This window comes from Onychostoma macrolepis, chromosome 01 (genome assembly GCF_012432095.1).
Source record: "Onychostoma macrolepis isolate SWU-2019 chromosome 01, ASM1243209v1, whole genome shotgun sequence".
Lineage (NCBI taxonomy): Eukaryota > Metazoa > Chordata > Actinopteri > Cypriniformes > Cyprinidae > Onychostoma > Onychostoma macrolepis.
The window spans coordinates 25278445-25296297 of NC_081155.1; the positions used below are offsets into that span (position 1 = coordinate 25278445).

The 17853-nt window shown below is 37.4% G+C and overlaps 1 protein-coding gene and 1 long non-coding RNA gene across 3 annotated transcripts; both read right to left on the reverse strand.

Moving 5' to 3' along the window:
* Window positions 1-1928: 1928 nt before the first annotated feature.
* fgf8b (fibroblast growth factor 8b) lies at window positions 1929-6743 on the reverse strand. Of its 2 annotated transcripts, XM_058778922.1 has the most exons (5): window positions 6177-6743; window positions 6034-6070; window positions 4667-4853; window positions 3541-3647; window positions 1929-3297 (listed from the first exon to the last, which is right to left on the reverse strand). In XM_058778922.1, the coding sequence occupies exons 1-5, from the start codon at window positions 6206-6208 to the stop codon at window positions 3022-3024; spliced, it is 639 nt and encodes a 212-aa protein (XP_058634905.1). In that variant the 5' UTR covers window positions 6209-6743; the 3' UTR covers window positions 1929-3021. The 2 variants fall into 2 exon arrangements, with proteins under 2 accessions (XP_058634905.1, XP_058634914.1); XM_058778931.1 differs by lacking the exons at window positions 6034-6070; window positions 6177-6743 and adding an exon at window positions 4935-4959.
* Window positions 6744-8879: 2136 nt separating this feature from the next.
* LOC131546792 (uncharacterized) lies at window positions 8880-16707 on the reverse strand. Its single transcript, XR_009272783.1, has 5 exons — window positions 16592-16707; window positions 16015-16098; window positions 11960-12055; window positions 11592-11744; window positions 8880-9640 (listed from the first exon to the last, which is right to left on the reverse strand). It is a non-coding gene; the product is annotated as an uncharacterized LOC131546792 (long non-coding RNA).
* Between the last annotated feature and the right edge of the window lie 1146 nt (window positions 16708-17853).

Sequence of the window (17853 nt, forward strand, 5' to 3'; positions counted from 1 at the left end):
TTGTGGTATTAATGAGGGAAGGGTGACATCTAATTAGGCACTGAACAGAGTAACCATTAAAAGATGTTTCACTTGACCAAGCAGACCCATTCGTGCATGTTGTTTAAAATCTGCAAATCAGATTGGGTCTTACTACTATAGCTCTAGAAATTGTTTTCCAGTCAGTATGCGTCAGACTGACTGCTGTTGATTACAAAATTTTGCAACGTTTTTCAGTCTGGAGGAGTCAAGTCTCGTTGCTGAAAGTCAGAGCCAGTATGCAGATATTGGGCATTCGGAGTTTCAAAGAAAATTGTGAAAAGTGTAGACTATGATGAGCACAGACTCATGCATCTCTTAGCCATGAGGTGTATGCTTCTGATAGATAGATAGATAGATAGATAGATAGATAGATAGATAGATAAAGGATAGAGTAAAGGATAGAAATACCTGTAAATTTGGACTTTGTGGGGACATTTTTGGTCCCCAAAAATCATACAGAATGAAGTTTTTTGAAAATCTAAAAATGCAGAAAGTTTTGTGTGAGTGGTAGGTTAGAAAATACAGTTTAGACAGTATAAAAATCATTAAGTCTATGGAATGTCCCTATATTGATAGGAATACCAGTGTGTGTAGTATTATTATTGTCAGTTTGATCCCTTCGAAATTTATGATCAATATTCAGACACAAAAAACCCTTTTAAAATACAAAGTCTAATTTCTTGAATGATGCAGTGGTAGCCATGCAGTCTTTTGACACGAACAGAACAAAGCACTAATTTAAAGAGTTTTAGTAGGTCAATCAGATGCTTTTCTAGATGCTTTTCCACCGAAACATGGCCGTGCACGTGGAAGCGGTCCAAGGTCCAACTGACAAATCAGAAGTCCTGGGAAAAAGGCGACAGGGGAAGAGCGCAGCGCTGTGATTTTTGTTCAGTGTCTCTTCTTCCCTTTCTCCCTCCCCATCCTGAGGCCTCAATGGTCATGCTCAACTGCCTCAACAGAGAGACACTCTTTTTTGGCCCTTTTCATTCGTCTGTGCCCCTCTTTGCCTCTTCCCAGCCATTTGCCCTCTTTCAGCCCCTCTCGCCCACATCTCAACCCATAACACCCCCCGAACGTTTTCTCTTCCCCCGAGTCGCTCTGGGTTTCTCTCTGTCGCCCGCCCTCACCCCCTCTGTGTGACTGGGCTTCCTTTTTTGATTGCTGACCCCTCCTTGTGTTATTATTCAGGTCCACCATTGTATGACATGTTTCTTTTCTACGGCGCCTACAAAGGGAGCATTTGATCAGAGGGTTACGGTGCGCGGGTCGCAGAAATGCAACTACACGGTGGTAACCTTTGTTTGGGATGGCAATGGTGGGTTGACCTCATCTCTTCTAAAGCGAAAGGCCCGAGCTATTCAAAGGCCCAGTCTCACTTGCTGAGCACATTCAATCGAGACCGGCCTGTCACAGATATTGCTTCACAGTTATCTGAGGCTCAGGCCTCTTTTTCTGGGAGTTCGACTGCTGGGCCAAAAACATAACAACAGCTATACGGTCCTGGAAGTATACCTCTTGAATAGACCCGATCATGCCCTTGAGGTTTCTCTCAGGCTGCTGTTGTTGTCAGCTGAATAAGCCTGACTCTGAAAGAAACTGGCTCCCAATTTGGCCGACTTGTTCCTGGAGGCCTTCGACTTTAACCCACACTTGTCGTGCTCGTGTTCTTGATGCGCCCACACACATACAGCGTGATCTATGAGAGAGTGAGAATTCGACCTGTCAGCTAATGATCGCTGACTCCTTCAAAGCAAATTCGGCGTAGAAGCGCATCTCAAAGGAGTCGAATCAATCACGGGCCGAATTTAAAGTTCCCACAAAAGGCGTTAGGGAGTCAATGAATCACACGTCCCGAGACCCTGTTAAATCAATACTTTTACATGAATTTAATACACGCTCTAAAATAAATATTTTCATTTTGAAGTATCTTACAATCTTCCAATAAAAATATATAGTCATGTACAAACAATAAAGATGCTTTTTGATAATATCACTACACATCATGGAATCGTCATGGAATGTGTATCTGCATATGCTTGGGATCATCAGTAGGTAGCTGCCATGTTCACTGTCAGAATAAAGTGTGCAAAAATTGCACAACAGCTTGTGACCGGGGCAGAAATCCTTACAGGGATAACTATGTACCTTACCTACCTTTAAAGGTGCATATTAGTGCCTTCAAGTAGTAATATGTACCCCTAAGCTATGCAATATGAATTTGAAATCACCATCACAGTACATTAAGACAATTCTTTTGTATTAATGTTATGTTAAGTTTTCTGAAATCTTATGTTTAGATATACAAATGAGGCATATCCAATGAAATCAAATTATTTGCATTCATTTCTAGAATAGAAGTCTGAATATTGGATAAAGCCAAGTGTAAAATTCTTGTTTCGTTTTGATGACACATTAAAGATTTTAATAGAGGGATTTTTTTTTATCACTACATAAATCAGAAAATACTATCAACAGCCAAAAATATATCTATTTTAGCCATATTTTTATGCATTGGGAGAATGATGTATGAACAAACCCCTCTGTAACAACTTTTTTTTTTTTTCCAGAATATAGATAGGAATACAAGTATAAAGTTTGGTGTATGAAATAAAACATGTTATGGAAGCAAAACAGCCCAAAAATCTCAAAATTGACCAGTGGATATGCCTGTAGTTTCTGCCCCAGTGACAAGCTGTCGTACCCCTAAAGATAGAATTTTTGCCCATTTTTCTGTCTTGTGTTCTGTTGTCTTGCTTCATTCCCAGAGATGTGTTGCTCATTATTACAAGGCTTACAGTGTCCCCTGTTCAGTCAACAGTTCAGTAATTGTCCCAGAACAAACTGTTCTTAGTACTGTGATTCATCTCAGATCTGAGCCTGTGCAGACTCCTTAATTTTTACACAACAGTTCGACGTGATGTCCAGTAACTCTGGATGCACACAGATTAGATAAACTCGAATTAAGATAGCACTCCGGTATAAGATACGATCCTGTCCTCAATTCACGTTTGTGCGCTGATGGTGCTTAGTCCTCTTGTTGGGGGGATATGGGATTAAATCAAAAGGCTTCTGTTCTGTTAACAGGTGTCCTCGAGGAAGACGTTTCATGAAATGGGCCTCTCGCTGATGCTGCTGGGTCTGCGTGGCTTTCCTGGGTCGACCCTTGCGTGTAAAAGCCATGTACCAGCCTTTGTACTTGGCGTTCTGCAAAGCCGTGTAGTTATTTTCCAGAACAATCTCTGTGAATATGCAGTCCCTTCCACGGCCCTTCCTCTGGCAACAAAAAGAGACAGACAGCGGAGGACTGAAATGACAAACTCGGAAATCTGCTATTCAAGCCTGAGAGATTTATGAGGCTCAATTTTGTTCTCAGGGCATGATGGGTTTACCTGGGATATCATTAGTGCCAATCGAACCAATTTAGTTGTCTATATTTCTCAAAGTATGATTTCAACGACATCATTTTGCAGAATAATTAAACATAAACACACCAGATGTTTAATTACTTAAACTCACCCGTCCAATAAGCTTGCCTCTTTTGTTCATGCAAATGTAGTATCCTGTTTTCGCTCCTCTGATTCGAACCCGGCTTCCAAATGTGTCGGTTTCCACAACAAGTTTAGCTGGAATTGTTAAACCATTACAAAGTCTGTTAATTTTCCACTTTCAGGTGATGTGTACAAATGAATGATGCTTTTGATTGCATATTGGAGAGTTTTGAGATTTACATTGTTGTAAAGTAGCCTGTGCTGAAAAGCCAATATATAGTCTAAATGTGCGAATGTGTGTGAGTTAGGCCAAGACTACAAAGAATAAGAGTAACAAAGAAGGGTATAAACCGATGACGCTGACCTCACCTCTCTTCATAAACTGACTCATACGTTGAGTTGTAAAGCTATGAAAATTCCTCATAAAATGACCCTCCAAAAAAGTGGGCAAAGTGGATGGACTGCACGAGTGGAAAGATGGCTAGACACGCAGAAATACTTCAGTGACAGGAATTCGTTCCCAGCGGACGGGATTCTAACCACTGTTTTGTTTGGAGAAGAAGTGCCGCAGCTCACTTAAAACAGGTGCCTTACTGTATAGCTTTAAAATTACATTGAGTTCAAATAAAAGCGAGATTGATTTTTCATTGCCTATTTGCAGCGTCAATGCACACTATGAATCATATGTCAAACGTGCATTTAGCAAAGAAAAAATACACATGTAATCTTGGAACGAATAGCTCTCGACAAGTGACTGAAACTTGAGATCATCATCCTGCCTCACACATAATATAGGAACATTTGCAATAAACATATTTGTTTTGGAAGAGATGAAAGATGAAAACTAATGATGTTAGAAAAGGTTAGAAAATTGCATGTCATATTTCTGTCCTACAACTCTTTATTATATGGAGAACTATTCAGGAAATGTTAAGACGGCCGAGGTAAGATGAGTACTGATGTGTTTTCCAGAACCAAAACGGGTTTCTCTTGAGAATCCCAAACTCAACAATATAGAATCCATTTCAAACTATGCAGGTTAGTTTTTGGCAATGACATTTACTGGATATTCTATACCTTCAACTGACTTGTTTTGTCCTGCCTGACAAAGTCAAATAATGCAGAAAAGTGTGTGTGCAAAGACTGTGACTTGCCATGAATATCTCCATCCTCGCCGTTGGCGTTGACCCTCTTATTGCCCAGGACTTGTACATGTTTACCACTCGTCCGACTGTAGAGCTGATAAGTCCTTGTTAATCTCCGACTCATCCTGTCCGACAGACGACTCTGCTCCGTTACATGGTGCTTAAAATTGGGTACAGAGACGGACTGCATCGTCATCTATAAAAATGTGACAAGAACATACATATTTATGGTGATGTATATAAGAACAACATTGTTTAGGGACAATAAGGGTCTCACTTTTTCTCATCAGATTCAAATCATTCTTTTTGCAGCGATGGTTGGCATTCTGAGGGCAAGTGCCCCGTCCACACTTTGAATGACATGCCAATGAGGGGTTGACCAACACTGATCTTTCACCCCGTCTCTTTGGGAACATTCTCATAACGATTTTCTTTTGTAAGTCAGCTATGCGCTGTGCCCACATGTTAGAGCCATTACCTTTAAAGTGAGGGGTTTACGTCTTTTCAAGATGTTTGACAATTTGCCAATGACTCTATTAATAATGAGTTGTTTGCACGGTTATAACACATTTACTGCACACATATAACATCACACGATTAATGTGAGTAAAAGTTTTATCGCTTCCAGTGTGTCCTGCTTTGACTGGAAAATATTCGAATGGGAAGACTGAGTAGTGTTGTAACACTTTTTTGGGGGGGACTTAATTGCACTATTCCTATATTTATTTACAAATTTATGAATTATTCCTAAACTGTAAATATTATTGTCAGATTTTAAAAAATTCTCGCTTTTACAACCTGAACCACAACTAGGTAGAATGTAACACAAACAGAAACTGGATTTTGCTATGGATGGAAACATAAAATAAACATTTAATTGAACACAGCACATAAAATATATGATAACAACTCTTGATATGTGTTTGCCACTCTCACAGTTATCACCCCATTGTCCTATTTTGTTGATTTTTCTTACACTGGGAAGTCGTGTCACAATCCTCCTTCTCTGGTCAGACACGATAGGCTATTTATATATTTTTTAACATGAAAGTAAAAAGTTGTGGAAGTTATAGGGCTGTATATAATTAAAGAAAACAGCCCGCTGGTTCAGATGAAACCAGTTCTGTCTTTTAACATCCACACTGTTGCTAAATTTATAAACCAGATCTAAACATTTCTTCCTTTTTTACAGAGACACTTACAAATGATACAGTCTCTTGAGGGGGTTGGTTGTCATGTATGATGGTGATTTCACCCCTTAACTAATTTCTAATTGGTTAAACCTATATTACACACTATTACACATAACATAGTCCCATCAGTTTACCTATTAACTTGAGATACTTGTTTGCAAACGCAAAATGCAGAAGACTTACCTGAGTGTAAAAACACAGAGTCATAAATTGAAGTAATCTGAAATACAAAATAAAAAAGTTAATTACAGAATAATTTAAATTAAAAAAAAAAAACATAAAAACAACTCTTCAGCACAAGTCTATATTAAGTGTAGCCTACTTACAGGTAACCTAACCTCGATGATTTCAGCCTCATTGTGAGATTTCCAAGCCCTGTCTGATTATTATCCGAAACAATAAGTTCTTCATTAATTCCTCTGTGCGTGTATATTATTGTGTGAAGATGCTCAGTCCATCGGACTTTTAGCAAAAATAACAATAAACTGAGTGACTGGTATCGACTGATTTATTCATCCACTGAGTCCATGTCAAATTAATCCGTCACGTAACTTTTATTCCTTAGAGTTCAAGCACCTTACAGGCGACTGTTCTCACAAACCTAATTCATGATCGATGTCCGATTACAGCGAAGATACGAAAAATAAAACATTCTTCATAGAAAATCAGAGACAACATCCGGCAGCGTGCGCACACCCGTCTTGAGGCTTTGCATTATGTTTCCTCACGGTATCTCCGGCGCTGATGTAAATGTCACTGGAAGAGTCTGAAGTCACATGTAGGTTGATAAACTGTGATGTTTCCCTGGCGAGAGGCTGAGAGCAGAAGCCTCACTGTGTCTCTCTCCACTTTCAAACTCCCAATGTCAAACCCGCTCTTCACGTGTAGTCTGACTCCCGTTACCTCCACAGAAGCGCCATCCCACCCCTCAACATTTAAACTACTTCACTGAGGGAGAAAGACATTTCGTTTAACCTGAACAGTACTAGAAGAGCTTATAAAGTTAAAGATACACTCACAAAACTGACTGAATTTAACCCCTTATTTAGTCACAATGGTTTTAACAATAAAACAATCTTCAAGGGTACATGTTACATGTTTGAGTGTGTGTGCGTGTGTGTGTGTGTAATTATCAATAGGATGGAACTTTAATTTACACTTTAAAACAACTTTTGTCCCATTTAATCCCAAAGGAGCTTTACATTTGAATAATAGTCTGAAAAGAGTTTATGAATTTTAAGTTTGTCATAATGCACACACAACTATTTAAGACAGACTTTATGATAGGCCTATTTAAATATTTAAATGGTCTATTATTAATGTATTGTATTATAAAGTTTGCTCTGTCTCATATAGGCCTATGCATCATGAAATCAAATTCAGAGCCCAATTTTAATTAAATGATTAATTCACATTAAAACCTGTATCAAATGAAAGTATTAAATGAAACAAAGTGAAACTTTTCCTTCCACATTGCCAAAGTAATAAAAATATTAATGCTACTTAAATTGTAATTTGTTTCCAGTTATAATTCTAGCAAGAAATTTATAGCTTTTACATTTATATAGCTATTCAATGATTAACACGCATTTGCTCACTAAAGGAGTGATTAAAAGAGTGTTATTTAAAAGAGGGTTAACAGTACCTACAAAAATATAATAATAATCTTCATTATTGAATATATGCATTGATTTGAATTTTTTTTACATTTTTGTTTTGGCAATAGTTGTTACCTGCATAACATTATGAAATCATGACATACTTAATACTCATCAAGTACTGGTTGAAGTACGGCTCTCAACTAGCCCAAACCAAAGAAATATATAACCCAACCTCCAATAGGAACTTTTGTTAAAAAAATAAATAAATAAATAATAATCTCCCACAAGGAAAAGGGGAAAATTGCAAATATTCTGATATCCACTCCAGAACATATACAGCTACATTAAGCTATTCCCTGGCTGCCTGTAAGATTTTGCCTCACTGTGCCTTTGTGGTGACCCCAGTTTTTATTTTTTCATTCACACACTGCATGTGTAAGTAATATATGCTCCACCAGAGTTCTTTACATATAATGACTAAACGTGTGCTGTCAAATACTCCTAACAGCTTAGTTAACTTTAATACATTAGATCCACCAGAAAACAAAGCATCTAGACCGTTCAGATACATTTATTACATGTAGCGTATATTTGTGCTTGATAATGTAATCTGTCGATTTCATATCATGATCCTAACTGTATGTATCCCAATTCAATGCTGATCTGTCACAAAGCTGTAAAGGCCCTGAAGGATCAATTGACTGGAATCCAATGGTGTATCTCAATTACATATTGAGATGTCTTCATCTGCTAGTAGGATTTTTGTTCTTCACATTCTCTACTTCAATATACTGCAATGACCATAACACGGATCACTGCAAGTACCACCAATCTTAAACTGAGACTATAATTCCCATGCATGACTCAAAACCCAAAAAAGCACCATTTTCACACCTTTGAGCACACATAGGAGCGACAAACCAGCTGCTAAGCAGCATAGAAAATGTCATTATCGGTATTGCTTTAATTCCATCCCGTAAATCACTCATATCAGTCTGTGTGCTGGCTTAGAGGGTGAGAATGTACCTGATTGATTAGATCCAGAGGGAGACGGCCACGGGTGATTTTGCCACCTGGAATGATTCAGTGCACTAGTTAGTCAGGTCCTCTCTCAGATATTAAACTGAATTTGTGCATTGGAAACGTTTGTTCAGGTCGTGTCTTGGATTTTAATGTGTTTCTGCAATAAAAATACGTTGAGGCCAAGAGCACTGACAGTGCTCATTTGAGAAACTTTTGGAGCAGCTCTTTGGTGCAGATTTACTAACTTCATTTAACTCAGGGCAAAATGACTCAAATGACAAATGTCCTGACTGATTTCCATTCAGTTTATTGATAACATTTTAGAAGGTCTCATTGACTTTCTACATTTGTTATTGACAATATAACACACATATAGCATAATTAGCAGAAATGTGATTTCCCAGCTGTTTTATAGCTAAAATTATCCTTATGTACAAAACTTTTTTGACAAGACTTAGATCAGCTTTGTGTAATGACACTACACTACTTTCACTCGTTTCCTACTTCAGTATATTACAAATTGTATATATTGTTTTTCCACAAAATAATGATATATTGTGGGAAAAGTCACCTCAATCAAATTGATCCTGCAGTACATTCACTGACTTGACTCACTATTCACTATTCTCTGTGTTTTCTTGGCTTTGAGACCTCACCTTAACACATGACTTGTAGGCCTATTCTTATCTACACACAGTACAGTATGTTTATTTTATTGTTAGTCACTTTTACTGGACATAACTGCCTCCTTCTAATTGTTAAACTGGAATCTATAATTTGTATATATAACAGAACACAGTGTCTCCTTTATTTGACCCTGTCTTATTTAATAGCTTTTAAACACCATCTACAACAATGTAATACGTTCAGGGTGAGGAGCTTGTTTTCTTTCTTGTTCTCCCTCACTCTAACTCTTTGTGGTCAAACAGCCAAAATAATTCAGCAGTGGTTAACCAAGAGTCATGCTTTTGTCAAGTTTGAGGAAACCCAAGGGTGCATTTTAATATCACAGCCATGTTTTAATCCAAACTTTTTTTTCTTCCCATAGACTTTCTTTATTCCATAGTTGTAGTACTCCTCTTGCTTAACCAGTTATGGTCCTGGTCTGCCATCTGACGTCTAGTCATTGAGTGGTTGATGCTCTTCCAAACATTGTCCCTGTCCTTCTAAATAGCCGCAGGAAAAATAAAAGTGAGAGACAGAGTGAAACAAGAACTCTGGCATGGGAATCTCAGGTTATTCTTAGAGGAAGAGGGGAATGAGTAAATGTCTGAGGCAGCTAATATGAGCCCACTCCATTAAGTAAAGTATTATTCACTCCGGTTGATGCCAAGCACAAAAATACACACGACTGTGAGACAGAGAGAGAGTGGTGGAAAGGTAGACACCATGGAGGAAAATAAAACGGAATGTGCCTGAAAGTGGAAACAAAGTTGGCAGTAGATCACAGATGTCATCCAGTAACACCAATCACTATATACGCTTGTGGATGATACATGCTGTCAGAGACTGTTCTAAACACTGCATTCAGCTGTGATCGTACTGTAGCTGCCTGGGTAGCAGACATGTGTTAATGGTTTTAGCACAAGCAAATCTAAGCTCTGTGACCAATAAACGTTTATGTTTCTTACACGTTTTGTTCATCATGATAATCTTCACAAATGAACACAACTTTTATGAATTTTGGAGCCTAAATACAATTGCCAGAAGTACAAAGGTTAAAAAAGCGCTATAAACAAACTATTTCAACAACTCTGTCAGTCTTTATTTAAGAATAGTTTGCAAGAGCACAATTATAAACACAACGAAGCAACTAGTGAGATGAGTTTATCTGTTTGTGTGATCATGTTTATTGTCCCCGACAACCTCTGTGGTCCTATTTAACCACTTGTCAACCACATTTTTCAAGACAAGTAAAAGCTTTTAAAAAAATCACAAGTGAGGTATTTTGTCACAGATTAAAATGTGAAAATACATTGAGCTTGTGTTCACCACAGACCTTATTTTGAGCATTTTACCAAAAACCCAGGATCATGGAACCAGAATTGCTAAAATACAAGTTTTGGCATTCAAAATCTCATCTTTTCAGTCCTTTAATTTCAAACAAAAACTATTTAACTGTCCCACTCTACTTTTCTTCTCTTTAAAGAAGTCATTTCGCTCAGATATATATTGCACTAAAGAAACCATAACTGCAATTCAGGTTTCACATTAATATTTGTTATTACAAAAACTCGATTTGACTGGATAACTTGATTCTGATTGGTCAGTCGCACCACCGAGCAGTCACTGTCGTCCAAGGAAACGCTGCATATCACACCGCTCTGGGTAACCAGCATTACTTTCATGTCTCTCATATGACACTTGCTTTTGTTTCATAAAAAAAATGCAGCAACTGGTATCTTGCTTCTCATTTGAAGATGACATCTGAGGATTTCAATTGGCTATTAAAAGAATAATTCACGCAAAAATGAAAACTCACCCTCAGGCACTTCCTCTAGTGAAAAAGTCAATTTGCTGTTGTCCTCTCACATCAAAATCCATCAACATATTTTTAGGACTGTTTTCACTTGTAAACAGTGCTTGATCTGTATGTATTTCTCTCCTGATTCAGATGAGATGACCATTTCAACTTTTCACAAAGCATACATTTTTTAACTATTCCTTTAACAATAGACATATTGTGTTGGCACCGGCGATATATATATATCTCCATTTCGCTATGGGCGTCCCGAGTTCGAATCCTGGCTCGCAGACCTTTCTCAATCCCGCACCCCACTTCACTTCGTGTAAGATTTAAACTGTCCTAAATCATAAAGGCAAACCCCCCCCCCACCAAAAATAAATATTCAAAAAAAAAAAAAACAGTAGACATACTGTAATACTGTTGCAACTTGTGCCTTAGCAGAACTTTTTAAAATAATATAAAAGGATTAAATAATGTAATATCAAATCAATGTTTTTTCACCATGTGTTTATGTAATCGATGATTAGCTGTTTGCTAAGCCAGATAATATACAGTCAGCTGATCATTATATTAATATATGCCTGTTCTGTTGATCATTATTAGGTCATAATTAACCCTTAACGCCTTAAGGTTACCAAGTCAAAACTCACTGCAAATGTTGGTAGCATCTTTTAGTCAGGCGAGGGTAGTGGATAGTTCAAGTTGAGGATGCTCCTGTCCTCGGCTTTTACTCTCCTTTCCATCAAGGGATTTTTCCCTTGACGTTGGCGCTCCATTTCTCTGAATGAGATCTGATTTACTGTCTTGTAAACACATAGGAAGTAGCATTGAGAACGGTTTAACAAAGTCAATAAAAGCAGGTATCATTCCTGGTATTGGGCGTGCATGTGGTCTCCCTTATGCACGCACCTAACACACTCACACACTAAAGCAAACACACACTTTTGTGCCTCGCGCTCCCCCTTTCTTCTGTTTTTCTGTTCTGGGCTGGAGAGAGCGATTACTTTTGCAGGCCTACCTGCAAGTTTGCTTTGAGTCTTTCTCTTTTTCATCTGGGTGCAGAAAAGTGGCCCCTGGTGTCCAAACAGCTGTGTAGACCTGGGAGGGAAAGAGGCTTGAAAAAGGGACGAGAAGAAAGAGAGGAAATTCAATGGACCTCAGGGACTCTCCTTTTCTGCCTCGTTCCCGCTCTTTACTTCTTTCTCCAGCTCTCTCCTCTCCATTTCTCTCTTCACATCCCCCCTTTTCTATCCCTCTCTGTCTTATTTCACTTGTCCTCTCCCTATAGCTTTTTGCTCTTCATCTCCTCCCATCTCTGCTTTTCCAACCTTTTTCGCTCTCTCTCCCTCTGTACCTAAAACAGCTTTAGGCCTCTGAAAGATGAGATAGAAATGATTTTTTAAATCCTAAACATTTTTGTCCCAGGTGCATCATCGATCGGACTCTCTACTGCGATTATGTTTCCAAGCTTTGAACTTCTTTGAAAACCCCTCCAGAAAGAGCTTTCTTTAGTTCGGATATGGTGGTGGAAATCCCATTTGCTTAAAACCTGGGAAGGCTTATATATATGGTCTGAATATAAATGTATAAAAAGGTCCTAGATTCTCTAAACTGTTGTCCGTCTAAAGTTAGAGGGAGAGAGAGGGCTGAAATCTTCCTAGGAGCTACATTGGGGTGTTACCTCCCACCACGGAATTCGCTCTGGAGAGGGTCACTGCTACCCTGTCACTACCTGCTATATCATCTTTCATCCCCCAAAAAAATGGAAAAGCCAAAAATGAAAATGACCCTAATACTTGGACTTTAAAATGCCTCTCTTTTTTTTTTTTGGTCAGAATACGCCTAGTGGTGAGAGACATATGGTGATTGATAGGAAATTTGAATCAGAGCTCATCTCTGTAGGCTTGTGTTCCAAATGGACCAGAAACACTCAGTGATAGCTGAATGCTAATTCAGCTGAAGACTAAAAGACTGTATGTAATGTTCACAAAACCCTAAACATTTGCTTGAGGATTTGAGGTACCTCATTAGATCAACTTCAACTGCGCAAATGACAAGGAATCAGAAATGATAAAGGTTTATAACCCCCCTGTTCGTTTTAAAATGTCAAGATTTTATTTTGCTGGCAATCCAGTGTGGACTATTTATCTCATATGCCAATTCCAAATTTGAAACACAGATCAGAGAAGCTGCAAAATAAGCGTTCTGACTCACCTGCTTCTCCAGAAAAGTTGCAACACATCTCCAGAGATTCTACAGTGCAAAAGAGCAAGAGAGGGAGAAAGAACATGTATATGCGTGTGTGTGTGTGTGTGTGTGTGAGAGAGTGTGTGTACTTGCATGCAAAACAAAGCGAGAAAGCAGAAAGGGAGTCGGCTGGCCAGCGTTTCAGAGGGAACTCATCACGGAGAGGAGGAGAGGGGAAAAAGGGCAGTGTTGAGAGCGGTAATGTTTGTTTAGTCCCCATCAAAGCCAGGCCTAATTATTTTACCATACTGAGGTTTAGCCTGTTGCAGCCTCTGCCTCTTCAACCTTAACCTCACCCTCACTGCATGAACCTTACTGTCCTCAAATCCTTCATTTGCTCCCTTAAAACAAAGGTTTCCAAAATGGGGTCTAAATCCACAAGGTTATTTTCCATTTAAATGAATAAATAAGAATTATTAATAATATTACAACATCACTAATAATAATTGTAAAACACTCAAATTTAGGTACATGAATAATAAAAGCGATCCAATTGAAATGTGTCTTATGATGTGATTTTTATCTTGAAACTTGACTGACAGTTACGGTTTGATGAAACCGGTTACAGCAACACACTGGTGTCAAAAGCAGACAAAACTGACTTCCAAATGGAAATTATACAGTATGTGATCAGGAGATAATGTGGACTGACGTTATACATTTAAATTTACAGTTGCACATCATAGGATGTCACAGGTCAACAAGCAGAAGCTGATTGTTGTGTTATGCTTGCATGCTGTTTTAGTCTGTAAAAAGGATTTTTATCATATGATCATAAATTTGTACAAATTATTCTCTGGCTGCAGGTGCTTCAAAGTGAGGTTATATTCTTATTAATAACTGTCTCTACAGAGGCAATTTTATAGCATACATTATCTTAAGAGAGGCCTTTTTTTTAATGGACAGCAATATATTCAATCATGTCTTGGATATATAACTACTAGAATATATTTAAAAAATTATAACTTCTAATAATGCATTTCTCAGATTTCTTGGTAATTATATAAAACTATATTACCAGTGCACCATAGCTGGTTTTAAGCATTTATTTACCATTCATACTGATGAAAACTGACAGGAAACTTTAAAAGATGTTCTTATCCTAGGGATTTAAAAGGTTTATTTTATCCGTCATTAGTATTACACCCTGCATCTTTCTTTTGAAATGGCTGACAGTTTAGAATTTATCCCTCCGAGAATCAGAAATTCATGAAACTAAGCATGTTTGACAGAAGTTGTGCACACAATATATAGCTAGACATGTTAGTTATAATGGCCCATGCCAAATAAATAAATAAACAAACAAACATTTATCTGCTAAACCTGGTGTTCTCAACTCAACTTTCCTGCAGAGTTTAGCTCCAACCCTAATAAAACACACCTGAATAAGCTACTCAAGGTCTTCAGGATAACTAGAAAGCTACAGGTAGGTGAGTTTGATCAAGATTGGAGCTAAACTCTGCTGGAAAGTGGACCTCGAGAGCCAGAGTCAACATCAACATCCTTTAGATATCATTTTGCCAGCATTGTCGAGAGCTGGTGTGCAAAGTTTGGTGAAGATCTGACAAATGGCTTATATAGGAGGAGTTTGAAAAAGTGTTTGTTAGGGCTTAAAGCAAGGAAATCATTTTCATTCTGTCAGCAGGTTTGTAGAATTATGAGCAAAAATAGCACCACCTTTTGACCGATTTTCACAACAGTTGGTACACATACAATATATGAACGTGTCCATTTAAATAACAGTAGCTAAGTCATTCAGATTTGCCTTTATAAGCCACTGTAATTTGATTGGCGGCCATGTTTTAGCCGAGTCCAATGAGAGGACATCCACCAAAGAAGATGCATACCAATTTTCAACATAATGCATCATGCAGAATTGCAGAGTTATAGTGTTTTCAGTAGAGCTCCCCATTGGCAGAGTTTTATAAAACTTGGTATGTATTCTCTGAATGTCCTGTCATCTGTGTTTGTCAAGTTTGGACTTTGCATTTAGCAGATCAACACGGGCATATATTTTTTAATATAATAATAATAATAATAATAATAATAATACATTATAACTAGTGCTGTCAAATGATTAATCGCGATTAATCGCATCCAAAATAAACGTTTTTGTTTGCATAATATATGTGTGTGTTCTGTGTATATTTACTATTTATTTATAAATACACACACATACAGTATATATTTGGAAAATATTTACATGCATTTACATATCTATATTTATATAATTTATATTATAAACAAATATATTTAATATACAAAAATAACATATTTTTCTGAAATATATACATGCATGTGTGTGTATTTATATATACATAATAAATATACACAGTACACATACATATATTATATAAACAAAAACTTTTATTTTGGATGCGATTCATCGTTTGACAGCACTAATTGTAACTATTATACATTTGAACAATAATCCATTTTAAAGTTTGACATTACCCAGGTGGACCCCCAGAGGACTGAAAATAGATGTCAACTCAACAGACACATAATATTTTGCAAGTACTTCTATTTAGAACAATTACATTTTATATATAAATGGCTTGAGAATATAAAGGCTGCCTTTATATTTTAGAAAGGTGGTCCCTCCTCATATTTGGGTGTCCATGGAAACTAAACATTTAAAAACCAACTCTAAAATACTCCTTGATAGTCCAGCATTAGTAATACTTGGAATGTCATGATTCATTCATAGTCTTACATATGCTTTTATAGATAAAGAAAACATTCTTTATTGTTCCGATTTTTATACAGCCAAACAGAAATGCGTATAGAGTGAAATACGCAGAGGTCTGACATGATAAATCTTACCTGGTGGTTTTGGTTGGTATTTGGTATGACATTAGTTTGCTGGCATCCCTAGTCCTCCAGATATCCCATGGTACACCAGTCTCTCTACAATTGTAAAAGTCACTGTAAAAGTCAGCTATTGCATCATGGAAACAGGACTCCTCTCTCCCACAGCCAGCCTGGAGAACTAATCATCTGTCTGTCACAGAGGTGAAACTGTACATGAGTGTGTGTGTGGCAAGAGGGTTAAATATGACCCCATTTTGCACTGTGACCCCCATCTGGGTGGGGGACAACCACAAGATTGTTAGAGGATCACAAACCCTACAAAACCATGTTCCTCTGACCCCATCTTCACTCCATCCTTTAAATTCTTCATCTCAAACAGACCACACCTGTAATGTCTATAAAATTACGAATCTCCTAAAGCTCATACACAAATTGACTTATATTTTGAATTGGCAAGAACCATGGGTTCAGCCAAAAATCATCTTTACTGATTACTGAGAGTGAATAAATAAACAGCACTTTGACATATTTCGGAGAACTCTTCCTTTAAAGGTACATTTAAAATTCAAATATATTTAGGTCTACTCACCTTTATGCTGTCCATAATGTATATTACTTTTATTCTTCATATGAACAAAAATGGAGATTTCTAGAAAAATAATCCACTTCTGTGAGTCAAGTGCATGGGTCCTTCAAAGCTGACACTGCAAAAACCACACAAAACGAACATGATGAATCAATATCTTCTAGTGAATCATATTTAAGCGTCAACTTTGAGGGTTATAGATTATTTTTTCTAAAAATCTCTGTTCATTTGAACAAAGAAAGTCATACAGTACACTGACATGAGGATGAGTAAATGATGAGATAATTTCCATTTTCACTTTAAGGCCAACAAACCTTTAAACTTGAAGACTTTTTAACTCTCAAACTAGATTCCTAGTAAAACCTTTGCTTTTCTGGATAAAATGTAGAATTTTATTTCTCTTTGCTTCCAATCAAATTCAAATTGCAGTTACACGTTCATTTTAAATTCAAGAATTGCATAGATTTTAAAAGTAATTCTCAAATTCATTTCTGAATGGCACACAACCCTGCAGCCTCCACAGTTTAGTATACCATTTACATGTAAATATGCAATAAAATCTTTTTTGTTTGTGCTGGGTCGGGTCACAATAGTCTGGAATGCTTTCAAGAGCATTCTGAGGGACACATTAGAACATGAGACTGGCACATTCCAGGGGCATTTCTGTCCCTCTTCAGGCGTCCATCATCTCCATTATCTGTACACATACACAGTCGCTCTGGAGCACCAGTTTGAGACTGTCGATGTGTTAATCACCTAAGAATGCTTGCATGTACACACACACACACACACACACACACACACACACAGTCCTTGTGGGGACTCTGTGGGGACTCTCCATAGGTGTAATGCTTTTTCTACTGTACAGACCGTATATGTGACCCTGGACCACAAAACCAGTCTTAAGTCGCTGGGGTATATTTGTAGCAATAGCCAAAAATACATTGTATGGGTCAAAATGATCGATTTGTCTTTTATGCCAAAAATCATTAGGATATTAAGAAAAGATCATGTTCCATGAAGATATTTTGTAAATTTCTTACCGTAAATGTATCAAAACTTAATTTTTGATTAGTAATATGCATTGCTAAGAAATTCATTTGGACACTTTAAAGGTGATTTTCTCAATATTTTGATTTTTTTTGCAACCTCAGATTGCAGATTTTCAAATAGTTGTATCTCAGCCAAATATTGTCTGAACAAACCATACATCAATGGAAAGTTTATTTATTCAGCTTTCAGATGATGTATACATCTCAATTTCG